The 16,607-nt window shown below is 38.5% G+C and overlaps 1 protein-coding gene across 2 annotated transcripts in view; it reads left to right on the forward strand.

The window, feature by feature from the left end:
• The window catches only part of eml5 (EMAP like 5), a 103,106-nt gene that overhangs the window by 25,266 nt on the left and 61,233 nt on the right, over positions 1–16,607 (forward strand). For both annotated transcript variants that reach the window (XR_013819331.1, XM_079852459.1), the window contains exons 2-4: positions 2,450–2,609; positions 8,618–8,716; positions 9,814–9,882. Coding sequence is in view for 1 of the 2 variants with exons in the window: in XM_079852459.1 (XP_079708585.1) it covers positions 2,450–2,609; positions 8,618–8,716; positions 9,814–9,882 (328 nt within the window). In the remaining variant the exon portion in view is untranslated. The remainder of the gene's footprint in view (positions 1–2,449; positions 2,610–8,617; positions 8,717–9,813; positions 9,883–16,607) is intronic.

A 16,607-nucleotide genomic window follows, 5' to 3' on the forward strand; every position in this document is an offset into this window, starting at 1 on the left:
TGAATCACTCACTATTGTCTGTGCATTTTTAAAAATCAACGATTCGTAAATTGATTGAAGTGATGAGTACTCTCTTACACCCATAACTTTCATTGCAATTTTCACAAGACGAGCAAGCTGTGATTTTAATTGGACCGAAAGATTAGTATACTGTCTGCTGAATATGTGCTAACTCTTTATTTTGATGCTCCCCAACAGACATTACTGACTAATATAAGTAACTTTGCAAGTATGTCAACTTATTCTACTAACCCAAACCAGTCTATTAATACTCTAATGAGAGTTAGTTGACATGTAGTTCCAAAGTAACTTATAGTTAGTTTAATGCTAAAGTGGGCTATAGAAATAAAGCGTAAAGACATTTTTTAATAGTTGAACTTCTTTTGACCTTAATGTGCCACATTTTAGAGGCATTAGTGCAATGGTCAAACACATGTCCAGCCCATGTTACATAAAAAAAAAAAAACAATGGAAAAACACAAAAACGTGTTCTGCATGAACGGACCCTTACACTGCTGATAAAAATGAAAAAGAGTATATATGTGTGCATGAGCGAGAGACCGTAGTAAAGCTGGACAGATGTTATGCAACATTTGGACGCCTCTGGGATTTCCTAGGGCATGTGAAGGCAAGCCTGAATGAATTTAGTGAACTAGTATGATGGTGAGAGTGAAAACTGCTACATGAACAGCGATGACCTGATTTTTCCACCTATTTCTGCACCAGGGCATTATTATGGATAATGCTACATGCTGTGAGATGAAAAAGAAAAGCTTATTTAAAAATAAAGAAGGAATAGAATGAATGTCGACTACATTTACATCTAAAACACACAAAACATGCTGTGTTGACTGTCTTTATCTAAGCCTCGGTTTCATGAGTCTTAGGTTGCAGAAGACAGTGTCTTCTTCCGGTTATCTCTTCATGGGTCTCTGATAACTACAGTAAAAGCCTTTCTCTCACTTTCACTCCTGACTGTGGGAAATGATAAGCAGTAATAGCTCATCCTATTGTAGCTGTCCACAATCTCCTTTTTTAAAATCAGTTATCTGTATCAAGGCCGGATTTCGAGTAGGACCATATCACCAAATATTTAATGATGTATTTTTGAAATGTGTAACATTGGCAGAATGGCCAGTTAGCGAATTTTGGCCAGTGCACTGCAAGTGTTCTTTCCTGTTGTAAATACTTAACGTGTTCTTGTTTTGGGGTAACAAACCTCAGTACTCAAAGGGAGACTGTGTTATTATTCAAGTAGTTAGCTGTTAAGAAGTTTACCTTAACTAATTTGCTCTTCAAACTGTTGTTTCGACATGACAATGGTTGTGAATATTGGCTGGAGAAAAAGACAGTTTATGCTAATGTCTGCTCTTGTGCACTTTGTGACAATGATGAGAATTATACTTTAAATTGACATGAGAATTAACTGATTACCACATTACTGAGTGGCCTGTTGGTTACAAAACATAGACTGTAAAAAAAGATGTACGACGTACCTTCACTCTCTTCTATTGTAATTAGAGTCCAAATATGGCGCTGATATCTTGATTCTCAAGTCTGCGCAGTGAGCGTGAAGTGGATCCGCGATATCACTCCCGCAGAATCGTTTATCACGGTTTACTGCAGAGAAACTCATTATGTCGGTGTGAAATAAACAGTTATGGAAATGTAGAAGTTAAAGCTCCAATCTCCTCCTCCCGAAGATCCAGAAAAAATGTCGTAGAATAAAATGTGAAATATCTTGAGCTTGTGTTCACCACACAGACCTTATTTCAGACATTTAATAAAAAAAATATAACAATTAAAAAAAACATTGACTTCATGACGATGGAACTGGAAGTGCTAAAATGCTAAATTGTTTTTTAGATTTTGGCCTGCAAATATATGACATCCCTGCAGCCCTCTTTTAGTTCATTTATTTGTAAGTTTGCAGGCAATAATAACCAAGCGTAGCGTCACGTTAGTCAAGCTAGCATCAGCTGACTCTCAGGAGTTAATTACCCTCCTCCATCCCCAGCTCCTCCTCTCATCCAGTCAGGATTTGGTATTCTGATTCCCCTTTGAATCAGACTATATTCTCGAATTAGGCTATGTTGTACATTAAAATATTGACATTAATGATGATTCTTGTTGGTTCTGTTCTGTTTACCATAAGGGGGGTTATTTGCAGTTCTCCCTTCTCTTATCCATGCTAGCATGGATGCACCGGGAGTTCTTGCCCAGAACAGAACCATACCGCCAATCCAAACTATATGCTAATGGTCAATCGCATTTGACGATAGTGGTCCTGACAGAATTTGTGGTTCAAATAGTGATTAGCTGATATGCTTGCAGCTTGAATAAGTGTTTGCGCTCACATACTTGTGTAGAATTTGTTTTGCCAGGCAAATATTGTCAGTTAATCAGCCTTTAGATATCCTAATTCCCCATTGTCTTTCTCTTTCCACAGTTTAGCCCTGCATCCAGAGCGAGTTCTGGTGGCCACAGGACAGGTTGGAAAGGAGCCGTATATCTGTGTATGGGACTCGTACACTGTGCAGACAGTGTCCATACTGAAAGACATGCACACACACGGTATCGCCTGTCTCGCCTTCGACCTTGATGGACAGGTGAGTGTTCAGAGCAATAACTTACTGCAATAAAAAAGATTTCACTTCTTTACCAAGGAGTTGACATTGTTAACAACTCATAAGATTCATCTCTCAGTATGAGGTGCTGTGAGGTTTATTATTAGTTGGTAGTCAGATCTGTGAACACACCAACGGTGTGACTCCCACAGTGTGACAGTACGTGTGAGACTGTGTCTCTGTCGGAGCTGCTGGTTATCACCTTGACAGAAACAACACACAAAATCCTCAGTGGTCACATCAAATGACAAACTCAGGGAACATAACCAAACTTTTCCCTTATTGAATGTGACATTGCATTGTGAGGGTTGACAATGGCTATAAGTTAATGGCTTTAGAAACTTTCATAATATGTGCATGCTGCACTTTTTGGACGGCTGTACTTAAACAGTGTTCAATAGAACTGCTGCCCATTAATTTTCAGCACTTTTTGTAAAGCTATTGATTCTGCATGAATTGCCCCATCTAGACCAAGTCAAGCATTGTTTTCTTGCTCATTTTACTATAGTTAGTTACAGACCTCGAATCTGATTGGTTGAACAGCATTCCAAGAGTGCAAGAGTCAACAGCTCTGAGACTTTCATTGTGTGTATCTGTATTTGCACATTCCAGAAACAGAATCATTCATTGAATCAATTCAAAAATACTACTTTATTCAGGAACAAAACAAGTGACTGTGTTTTTGAGTGAGTCATTGAATTATTCACTTCATCAATTAGTTCAAAAACGCTGATGAATTAAGTGACTTTCCTTATGGATAAGTCATTGAATAATTCACTTAATCAGTTCATTTAAAATGCTGGTTAATTCAGGATTGAGACAAGAGACTGTCTTTATGAATGAGACCTTGAAGCATTTACCTGACTAAAACACTGAAACGTTCAGGAACAAAACACCACTGCTGTGTTGCAACAGTTCTGCTGTGGCTTCATTGAAAGAGAAAAAACAGACAAAGTATTATCTTAAAGGGGTCATATAATGGTACATGCACTTTTACAAGTTGTTTGCACTGAAATGTCTGTTGGCAGTGCCTGTACACAACCATCCTATCATGATAAAAATCCATCCAGTGGTTTTGTTTTAATCTCCTTATATGTTTGACCCTCTCTGAAATCAAGCCGTTCGACGGCCAATGACGTCACAATATCCAACGCCCCTCCCACGATTGTGATTGACCCGTGTTTCAACACAAGACCCGCCCTGAGCGAGCTGTGACAGCTGTCGTCATAGTAGTCCGCCATTGTTGATATGCTGGAGCAGAATGGCGTTCACTGGCGAATCACTGTTCCGAAATCTGACCCGCTGAAGACGCAGTGGCTGAGTTTTGTTTTTGAAGGAAATATTCCCAACGATCAATCTAAATGCCATTATGTTTGCGCTAGCAATCATTTCTCACCAGACTGCTTTTTAAAGAGTGTCAGTATAAAGCTGGGTTTGCTAAGAGGCTGCTACTGAAAAATGAATCTGTACCAACTATTCGTGTGCCTGCTGCAATTCCAGAAGAAGTAAGTATAACTTTTTAGTAACCTGTATATTAATCTTTGCAAATCGCTTGCACTTTATGATGAATGTTGGTAATGTTTACACTCATTACTGCATCGTAGGGTACATTACGGCATGTTTTCTATGTAACGACGTTCTCAAAACAACTCATAATCCTATACTGTATAATAATGAACAACGTGTTATGGTTAATGTGTTATAAAAACTGTGTACACAGGTGTTATAGTTAACGTGGTAACACTAAGTTACACCTGGTTAACTTGTACTAAGTTACACCTGGTTTACTTGTACTAAGTATAACGTTTTATTAACCTGTATATTAATCTTTGCAAATTGCTTGCACTTCATGATGAATGTGGCTAATATTTACACTAATTACATGCAAAAAGACACGTAACAGTGTGCTACACAAACTATTAGGTATCTTTCAACTACTGCTAGAAACAGTCAACACAGAGATAACGTTACGCAATACGCATCATTGAGAAGCCTAACATTTACAAAAAAAAGTTTTTCAGCATCAATCTGTCAACGAACTAACCTATACATAAGTAAAGCTAAACACATAGCGTTTGTATCTCACTATTCTACCGTGCCAGTACATACAAAAATAGATCAAAATGACATTACGTTAACCAACCATTCAGAAACGTCCTGTCCGAGCCGTAATGGTCGAACTTCTTCGGGGCCGTCATCTTGTTCAGAGTCCGAATTAGGTTCAAATTGGTATGGTTGCAAAGACGTATCCCCAGAAACTCCCGTTGCCATTCTTGTTCCAAAATATAACCTCAACTGTTGTCAAGGCAACGGTCCACGTGCGTTGTTTCAGAACGCCCCACAGAACAGAGGGGCGGGGTGAGCAAAGCTCATTATCATTTAAAGACACATGCACTGAAACGGCGTGCTGAAAACAGAGCTGTTTTTGACCAGGTAAAATGAGTGTTTTCTTACAATACTAATGAGAATTTTTAATTAAAGTATATTACAAACTTTTAATTTAGACCCTAAAGAAACATATTAGCTTGTACAAAAATGGCATTATATGACCCCTTTAAGCCCTATTCGGACAGGACTAGTTTTCCATGGGGTCGTTTGAGAAATTCATGTTTTACAGACGTAGTTTGTGATTTTAATCCCGTCCGAATCTGCCAAGTCTGTGTTTTTCTCACGCAACCTCTGTACAAATTCCAACGCAAATTACCTACTGTTTTTCCAAATATATGATTAATATATTATTAAATATATTACTTTTAAAATACAACTGCACTGTAAAAAAAAAAAAAAAAAAAAAAAAATATATATATATATATATTTACTTTACAGTACTAAGATTACAATTCTTACATCTAAATTTCTTCACTTGCAAGAGTTAAACAGACCTTTAAGTTTCTGTGACAACAGGTTTACAAATGCTTCTCATTACAAATCTAGTGAAATCATTTGTCCATAACTGGTGACGGTTGCATTCCCAAATGCATTAAGTTTGTTGCTCTAAGATGCTTAAAACAATGGATCATGTGCTGTATGTGTGTGAAAGAACACAGAGACATGCTTTGCTCTGAAACACGCAGCACAATAGACTATATACTTGTTTAATTAAAATGGCCACACACACTGCAGTGCAGGAAATTAGCAGGAAACCATATAGTTAATGATGTTACTGTTATTAATATCCATACATTTTAATCTGCAGTACTGTCAAATGTGCATTTTTATGAGACAAAAAATTATATATTTAGTAATTGCATTTATTTGTTAAATACAATACTAATATTATTGTTAAAAAAAATTCTGACAAATAGTAAGTGCGATATTGATTTATTAGCAGCAGGGAGCACACGATCCTCAGCCAGCCTGATTTGATCCAAAACACAAACAATAATACTGTGTCATGTAGTCCGCTGGCAGTGTAATACTTTCAGTGTAAATGTGATATATTGAATTCTAAACATGGAATAATAAAAGGCCAAAGAAGATTAGACTTGGGTTACAGTGTCAATTTATCAAAAACTCACACCTCACTGGAGGAGATGATAGAGTGATAGAATGAAAAAGTTTACCTCTGAGATTGGCATTTCACATTTCTTAGCTCAATCTCACTTTATCTAAGGGAATTAACCTATCAAACCCCCCCTTCAGCAGAGCTGAAAAAGTGATTTGCAGAGTTTCAGCAGGAAATTGGCCTCATCATTTATTTCACAACGATGGATGAAACAGCAAAGAGATGAGCGGCAAGACCTGGTCTCAAAGACCCGTGGGTGTCTAAAGCAACACTTTTCTTCTCCAATTCATCAAAGGTTTAGCATCCCATAATTGACTGAAGGCACTCTGTTTTAGCCTGAGCCAGCGTGGTGCAACCTTGGAAGAAAACTGGCGCATCAGGTTTGATGGGAAAACAACATACTCACATCAAAGGGATGGTGAACTAATGAGGTCCCTTCAGCAAACAACATTTGGAAAGATTACACATGATTTGTGCACAGTTTGAGAGAAAAATGCTTCTGGCAATAGTTAAAGTAGTTATCAGGAAGTATATAGTAACAGATTCATATATTTGTCACAATGTTAAAGGCCTGTTCAATAATGATAATTGTAAAGATAAGTTAACTATAATGTTAACTATATTAGCATCCACACCAACAGACGATATTGAAATAACTGTTTAAATGCTCAAAATCAATAATAGCTTTAAATGCTCGAGATCTTTAAAGCCGGGTGGATTCTGATTGGCTGCCAATGTTTATATTGTTCATCAGCTGGAAAAACATGAAAAAAAGTGATCCAACGATATCGTTTCTCTGTGCCGTTATCGTTATGGTCAGTGTTGGCAGTGTAATGCATTACAAGTAATCAGAGTTTTTTTTTTTTGAGTTATGTAATCAGATTACTTTTTTCAAGTAACGAGTAGTCACACAATACTTTTAAATGCAACTTGCTTTACTTTGTATTGACTGACAACTCTCTTTTCTCCATATTGAGAGAAATCTGTAGTAAGTGCAGAGATGCTTATTGTAGTTCTAGACTAAATGTAAGCATGCATTTACTCATCTCACTGCACAAAAACAGATTCAGTATTCCTCATAATGAATAAAAACAGTGAAATGCAAACTCAAAAATTATATACAACAATTAAATATGTTAAATAATACAAATATACTGTATATATTTAAAGTCTCTTAAAACTCACTTCAAGGCCATTGCTGACCTAAGAGTAATGCATTGATTTTAATAGTAACTTTCCCAAACACTGGTTAATGCTGTGGTTTGGACTTCGCTATTCTCGTTGAATTACAATGGTTACTTAAACATTATAGTTAGTTATCATTATAGTTATCGTACTTGGTGTGAACAAGCTTTAAGACATTTTAGGCTAACAGAGCTTATGATGACATTTGATCAGCATGTGAACTAAGAAACTCTAAAGTTTCCTAAAGCCAAATAGACTACTTTGATTTGAGCATTTGTTTAATAAACAGTTTACAGCAGGCGTAGCCAACCTTGCTTCAGGAGGGCTTCCTACCTGCAGAGTTCAGTTCCAATCCTGCTCCAAATCGACTGCCTGCAATGTTTAAGCTTTTCAAGAAAGGGTCAGACCTTGGCTGTTTTCGGTCATTTTTGACTTGGAACATAGCCTGGGAAAACCCAGACAACTTCCGGCAAATTTAGATTTGCTCTGCAAGTAGTCTGGCAAAGAGCTCATTCAAGCCCATTTCTAATCCGTCGAAATCGCGGCACCAATCAGAAACGTTGGGGCGGGCTTTACACAATGACGATCGCTCTGATTGGTTTTAGGTCTATCCAATTGCGCCCAGAGGCATTTGAGCGACGTCCGTTGGTGAAGCGCACCAACTTTTAAATGCATTATTATATTCAAATTGCAAACACATGAGGACAGTCTCCATGAAAGACCCACTGGCAGATGAACGTGCTACTACATTTCTCTCCGAAACGGTAGGAAATTAAATTAGATTTAATAGAGGATTTTAACTGTGACAAGATGATTGACAGGGCAGTTTACGTGACAGGATGCACACGACAGATCCATCCGATAAAGATGACGAAGTAGTATGCCAAAGCTTGCCTACTTTTTTGCTACACATTCAGAAGTAAATACCTTTTCTTCACAAAAAGAGTACATACTTTTATGGCGTAATGTAACTTAGGCGAATTGGGACGCAGCATATGGCTTTACACGATGACGACCGCTCTAATTGGTTTTAGGTCTATCCAATTGCGCCCAGAGGCATTTGAGCGATGTCCGTTGGTGACGCCCCTTTGGAAATGAGTTATTAATGAAGCTTTGCCAGACCATAACTCAGTTACTACTGAGAATGGTCTGGTTTTAACCAGGCTACTTGGAACAGGAAGAGTGTATGAAATATTGAAATATTATAACACTAACTACCCTGAAGTAATAGTATATTGATATTGATTTCGCCAACTTTTTATAGTTACCATATTATTTCTTTTCTGTCTTGTCTTTACAGTGTTTGGTGTCTGTGGGCTTGGACTCTAAAAACACAATCTGTGTGTGGGACTGGAGACGGGGGAAAGTTCTGGCTGCTGCTCCTGGTCATACAGACCGGGTAAGAGCTCAAACACACGCACATCATTTGACACAGTAGACAGGCAGTGTAATGTTTCTTTTGTCCTCTCTTTTTGTAGCAGCCTTTCTTCAGTCATTTAGTTACATTCAGGCTGCACCGAGTAAGTCATATGTTACGCTCAGCTGACCCATGTCTACTTATAGGAATACAATGCCTATCACAGGATTCCTATTCAAGTTGCCTTTTCAGTTATCCTTCAGCTGCTTTCATTGTGTTGCTGAGGAGTTAATAACCCTCCACCATCCCCAGCTCCTCCTCTTGTCCACAGTCAGGATATAGCCTCTGACATTCCCTAATGTCATTGTCTTCAAGAACTTTATTACAGATATCATTAATGTTGCTTTGGTTCTATTCACGGGGGGTTATATCGCTGCGCTCCCTGCTCTTATTAATGCAAGGCTATTGCTAATCCAAACTGTAAATTAATTGGAAGTGGTCCTGACAGAATTAATTTAATTTTACATAAATTAACACTGCAACAAACGATAGTGCATACTTTGGGCCAAAACACACGTTTGCACATTTCTTTCCTGATTTTTCTGACTCTGTAATACAAAAATAGTTCAAACAGATTAAATAGTACTTCACTATAAAATTCCATTTTATGCAGTAATTTCTGCATAATCTCCTGAGAACTTATTTTTTCTTACTACTCAACCAACCTCTTGCAAGTGTGTTGTAACCAAGAGTCCAGCTGCCTTCAACCTATGTCGGAATGATCATAATTATGAAAAAGGTGCACATGAACCAAATTAATATTGTGTAATATTGCAATTTGAAGTGACTGCATTCTATTTTAATTTTTAATTTATTCCTGTGATGCCATTACTCCAGTCTTCAGTGTCACATGATCCTTCAGAATAGTAGTGTATATACCATCAGTTATACTTAATTTGCATTTTAGTGCTAAACAAGCACAACCTTTTAATTCCAACCATCATGTTAAAATCACGATTTACAAACCTGCAAGTTGGAATTTTAAAAGGGCTTAAAGGCAGCATATACCTCACTGAGCTCTGAAAATACATACTAATATAATACATCATACTGTACTTTTCTTTTTCTGTTTCATAAAGATATTTGACATATCATGGGACCTGTATCAGCAAAGCAAGCTTGTGAGTTGTGGAGTCAAACATATCAAGGTACTACCATTCTCTTTTCTTATTCTCCTTTTTCCTATTCTCCTCTCTTTTCTGGCTTCAGAAAGGTTTATATTGAAATACTCTTGTACTTGTGAAAGTCAATGTGAATGGCTGTTTGCAGCCCACTCTAGTTTCATAATATCTTTCTGAGTGAAACAGGATATTCAGTGAGATATGCATACCAGAATGGAGACAGAGTGTGCTTAAACAATGCCATTTGCTATTTGGAATGGATATTAGTTAACGTTAAGCAATAGCCTTCGTTTCAGAGGAAGAGCAAGTTATTACAGTACATTTGATTGATTAAGCATTTTTCTTTGGAGTTATTTGCTCCAATTAATTATTTAAAGTACAACCAGGAATGTGTATTAAGAGTAAATAGTCCATTTTGACTTCATGTTAGCTTTAATTTCTCAGAAGCTATTCAATAGTAAACACAGTTTTCCCTTCACTGTCACTCAGAAACACAAAGCTCTTAAAGCAGAACTGTTCAAACAGTAAGTCGTTTTAACTAACCTCTTCATGCCTGCAGCCTCAGTTTTGAGAAGAACATCAGCATCCCTTCAGAAGTGTTAGTAGAAGAAGGGGATCACGACTCGTTCAAAAACACTTTTTTAGCAAAGCTTGATGAAAGAAATTGTGGGATTACTTTTCAGCTACCTTTCAATTGTTGATTCATGCTGTACATGAAGTACAGTTCTACTGACCTGATTGCAATCTCCCTCAATCTTTACTGTAAGATGGTTCAAATGGGTTCCGCGAGTGTTCGACTGTTGTGTCATATAAACATTGAACAGTGCACAGAACTAATCAAATATGATAAACGGTACCTTGTATAATTAATTGTATAAATAAATGTACCTTGATTGATTCTTGTGGAAGCTCAAACAAGCTTGCACTTGGATCTCATTCTTCAAGCAAGCACGCTTGAACCAGTGAGGTTTGTTCTCACACGTCAAGCAAGTACAGTTCTTGTTTCAATGCATTCTCCTGTCTTAGAATTTGTCCATAAGCAGATATATACAAAGTTCTGTCATGAAACTCTAGATGGCGCAGGCTAATGGGTCCTTAACTCAGTTTTCTTGCAATCACATCATTCTCTATAGGGCACAGCTGATTGGATCCTGCTGTATCAGTAGCCAATGAGCTTGTGTGCTCAACCTTCAAATACTTGGTTAGCATTTGCTGTAGCAGTTTGCAGCGAACTTTCAGAAACCCTCCACCTTCCCCAGCTCCACCTGTATAGATTTGTTACAGGTAATTCATGTACGCTAGTACAGCAGCAGCATGTCTTACTTACTAACAGCAGTGTGTCGTGTATGTATTGGCAGTAGCAAGTCCCGTACTTGCTTACAGTGTAATAACAGCAGCAGAGTAGCAGATCTATTCCGCCAAGACCAAATATATCAACATTGTCATAGAACTTAATTTTTATAATTTCCCCATTAAATAAGTAAAATATTGCACAATACATATGCCTTACGTAAAACCCAAGAGTCTCTTTCTCTTTCATCATTTAGAATGAAGCTTTGGCCTTATAGTTCCTGTCGTGAAGTAATCCACAATCCTCATGGGCTATACCTTTTAATCCTTACTTCTGTCTCTCTCTATCTTTCTCTTTACTGCTCTCTCACGACTCTCCTCAGATCACTGGGCATCCCCTATATCTCTTGCTGTGTCAGTATTTTTCTCTTACTATATCCCACATTCTCTCATATAAGCCACCTCTAGTTTGAACGGTGTAGCAGTTGTTCCACATAATTCCTGAGTCTTTACCCCCTCAACCATATGACATCTGCTCCCCAGGCCCGCGCTCACTCAGCGATTATGCACTCAATGCATGGCAGAGATTTAGCGCACTGTAATCCCCCGTTTCGCTCTCTCTTTCTCTCTCTCTTTGAGAGAGCCCTAGAGAAACTGAAACTCTCTGGTGCCAGATGAAAAGCAACATTTTGCGTGGTTCTATAATTTATTCAAGGCAAGCTTAAGATAGTTCTTCATTTAAGAAACTGGACTTAATCTGCGTATTACACACATACATATTAGCTGAAATTAAACCTCATAAGTGACTGATTTGGAACACTCTACCATTAGCGGTTCTGACACACATGGTGCTTTATGTGAGATCAGGCAGGAGCTGCCTCCCACAACAGAACATACCTAAAAAATAAATTATCAACTTTAATTACGATTTAGACAATAAAACAATTATAAAATAGTACAATTAACTCTTTCTTTTACACTTAAAGGGATAGTTCGACCAAAAATGATATTTAACCCATGATTTACTCACCCTCAAGCCGTTCGAGATCCATTATGTCAATCATTTTTCAGACGAACACATTTTCAGTTATTTTAGAAAATGTCTTAGATCTTTCAGTGGTTATAGTGTGAAGCTATGGGGTCCACCTCCTTCAAGTTCCAAAATGTGCATGCATCCTTCACAAAAGTAATCCATCCGGCTCCAGGGGGATAAACGAAGGCCTTCTGAGGGTAATCCGTGCGGTTTTGTTGTAAAAAAATATATATTTAAAACTTTACAAATGAAAATACGTGGATGCTGGCGAATGACGTAGGACGTAGCGTAGGAAGCGTCGTGACGTAGAACGCAGAGCACAGCCAGAGAGCAGAGCAAAACAAAACTCTACGTTCGTTCTATGTCATGACGCTTCCTACGCTACGTCCTACGTCATACGCCAGCATCCATCTCCGTGAACGCGCGTCGACCGCTACCGGAAGCCAGTTATTTTCGTTTATAAAGTTTTAAATATGTATATTTTTACGACAAAACCGCACGGATTACCCTCAGAAGGCCTTCGTTTATCCCCCTGGAGCCGGATGGATTACTTTTGTGAAGGATGCATGCACATTTTGGGACTTGAAGGAGGTGGACCCCATAGCTTCACATTATAACCACTGAAAGATATAAGACATTTTCTAAAATAACTGAAAATGTGTTCGTCTGAAAAATGATTGACATATGGATCTCGAACGGCTTGAGGGTGAGTAAATCATGGGTTAAATATCATTTTTGGCCGAACTATCCCTTTAACAACATTTCCCCGCCATTGACGGAAACTTCTAGCTTTCTGTGTTTTTACTGTTACACGGTAGGGGGCACTATTACGCATCTTCTGAAAGAGTACAGAATCTCTGGATCAAAACACATGTGAAAAAGAAGCAGAAACGAGCGATAGCAAATGTAAGCAGAAGAATATGTAAAATAACGCGATCACCAAATTTAAATAGCATATAAATCAAAACTGTCTAATGTTACTCAATGAAACTGTCGACCAGGACGAGCTGTTGGACTGTGTAAGCATTAGGGGTGTTGATGGACTCGATCTACTCTATCTATGTTTTGATCATCGTTGTGAATCCAATCCAGACATAGTCTTTGACAAAAACACGGTTTTCTCAGCTTTTTGCTCAAAATGTTGCTTTTTTATGAAACTTACCCACATTCAAATATTGTTAAAAAAAGAATGTATGGAACTAGAAAAAACAAGGTTTTTGTTTAAAAGCAGAGGGTCTGTTCTTTCTATTGATATATTGCATCTTCAGATATTCATACAACAAAATATTCTGGGTGCCATGAAACTTTTGTGAAAATGTTAAAAAATGCTGGTGCTGAGGGTGACCCAGAATTTAATCAAAATTTAAAAAGCAAACATAAGTTCACAACACAGCGAAAACAAGCCATAACACACTGAAATCAAGCCATAACACACTGAAATCAAGCCACAACACAATGAAATCAAGCTACAACACAACGAAATCAAGCCACAAAACAATGAAATCAAGCCACAACACAACGGAATCAAGCCACAACACAATGAAATCAAGCCACAACACAACGGAATCAAGCCACAACACACTGGAATCAAGCCACGACACAACAAAATCAAGCCACAACACAACGGAATCAAGCCACAACACAATGAAATCAAGCCACAACACAATTAAATCAAGCCACAAAACAACAAAATCAAGCTACAACACAACGGAATCAAGCCACAAAACAATGAAATCAAGCCACAACACAACGGAATCAAGCCACAACACAACGAAATCAAGCCACAACACAACGGAATCAAGCTACAACACAATGAAATCAAGCCACAACACAACGGAATCAAGCCACAACACACTGGAATCAAGCTACAACACAATGAAATCAAGCCACAACACAACGGAATCAAGCCACAACACACTGGAATCAAGCCACGACACAACAAAATCAAGCCACAACACAACGAAATCAAGCCACAACACAACGGAATCAAGCTACAACACAATGAAATCAAGCCACAACACAACGGAATCAAGCCACAACACAACGGAATCAAGCTACAACACAATGAAATCAAGCCACAACACAACGGAATCAAGCCACAACACAACGGAATCAAGCTACAACACAATGAAATCAAGCCACAACACAACGGAATCAAGCCACAACACACTGGAATCAAGCCACGACACAACAAAATCAAGCCACAACACAACGGAATCAAGCCACAACACAATGAAATCAAGCCACAACACAATGAAATCAAGCCACAAAACAACAAAATCAAGCTACAACACAACGGAATCAAGCCACAAAACAATGAAATCAAGCCACAACACAACGGAATCAAGCCACGACACAACAAAATCAAGCCACAACACAACGGAATCAAGCCACAATACAATGAAATCAAGCCACAACACAATGAAATCAAGCCACAACACAATGAAATCAAGCCACAAAACAACGAAATCAAGCCACAACACAATGAAATCAAGCTACAACACAACGGAATCAAGCCACAAAACAATGAAATCAAGCTACAACACAACGGAATCAAGCCACAAAACAATGAAATCAAGCCACAACACAACGGAATCAAGTCAAGTCAAGTCAAGTCCTCTTCATTTATATAGCGCTTTTAACAATGTAGATTGTTTCAAAGCAGCTTTACAGAGATAAACGTATAATTTAAGGTAACAGAGATTGTTTTGGCTTTATAGTGGTTCTTTAATAAAGCTATTTTCCAGCTAAAGTTAGTTTTGATTGATTCGCTTCCGTCGCAACGATCATTTGTTATTAAATTAGGGGCCGCTAAGACGACACCATTCTCTCTACACAGACTTCAAGCTACAACACAATGAAATCAAGCCACGACACAACGGAATCAAGCCACAACACAACGGAATCAAGCTACAACACAATGAAATCAAGCCACAACACAACGGCATCAAGCCACGACACAACGGCATCAAGCCACGACACAACGAAATCAAGCCACGACACAACGAAATCAAGCCACAACACAACGGAATCAAGCTACAACACAATGAAATCAAGCCACAACACAACGGAATCAAGCCACAACACAACGAAATCAAGCCACGACACAACAGAATGAAGCCACAATACAATGAAATCAAGCCACAACACAATGAAATCAAGCCACAACACAATGAAATCAAGCTACAACACAACGGAATCAAGCCACAACACAACGGAATCAAGCCACAACACAACAGAATGAAGCCACAATACAATGAAATCAAGCCACAACACAATGAAATCAAGCCACAACACAATGAAATCAAGCTACAACACAACGGAATCAAGCCACAACACAACGGAATCAAGCCACAACACAACGGAATGAAGCCACAATACAATGAAATCAAGCCACAACACAATGAAATCAAGCTACAACACAACGGAATCAAGCCACGACACAACGGAATCAAGCCACAATACAATGAAATCAAGCCACAACACAACGGCATCAAGCCACGACACAACGAAATCAAGCCACGACACAACGAAATCAAGCCACAACACAACGGAATCAAGCCACAACACAACGGAATCAAGCCACAATACAATGAAATCAAGCCACAACACAACGGCATCAAGCCACGACACAACGAAATCAAGCCACGACACAACGAAATCAAGCCACAACACAATGAAATCAAGCTACAACACAACGGAATCAAGCCACGACACAACGGAATCAAGCCACAATACAATGAAATCAAGCCACAACACAACGGCATCAAGCCACGACACAACGAAATCAAGCCACGACACAACGAAATCAAGCCACAACACAACGGAATCAAGCTACAACACAACGGAATCAAGCCACAATACAATGAATTTAAGCCACAACACAATGAAATCAAGCTACAACACAACGGAATCAAGCCACGACACAACGGAATCAAGCCACAACACAACGGAATCAAGCCACAACACAACGGAATGAAGCCACAATACAATGAAATCAAGCCACAACACAATGAAATCAAGCCACAACACAACGGAATCCATCCATGACACAATGAAATCAAGCCACGACACAATGAAATCAAGCTACAACACAACGGAATCAAGCCACAATACAATGAAATCAAGCCACAACACAACGGAATCAAGCCACAACAAAATTAAATCAAGCCACAAAACAATGAAATCAAGCTACAACACAACGGAATCAAGCCACGACACAACGAAATCAAGTCACAACACAACGGAAACAAGCCACAACACAACCACAAAACAACGAAATCAAGCCACAACACAATGAAATCAAGCCACAACGCAACGGAAATGCTCCCGACCACTAGGGGGCTCTCGAAGCATGGTAAAGTTAGATTTCCTTGCCACCGTTCGATAGAGTCGGCAGTCTTACAAAGATATCAATACCGCGATTAGT

The sequence above is a fragment of the Squalius cephalus genome (assembly GCF_949319135.1).
Source record: "Squalius cephalus genome assembly, chromosome: 20".
Taxonomy (NCBI): Eukaryota; Metazoa; Chordata; class Actinopteri; order Cypriniformes; family Leuciscidae; genus Squalius; species Squalius cephalus.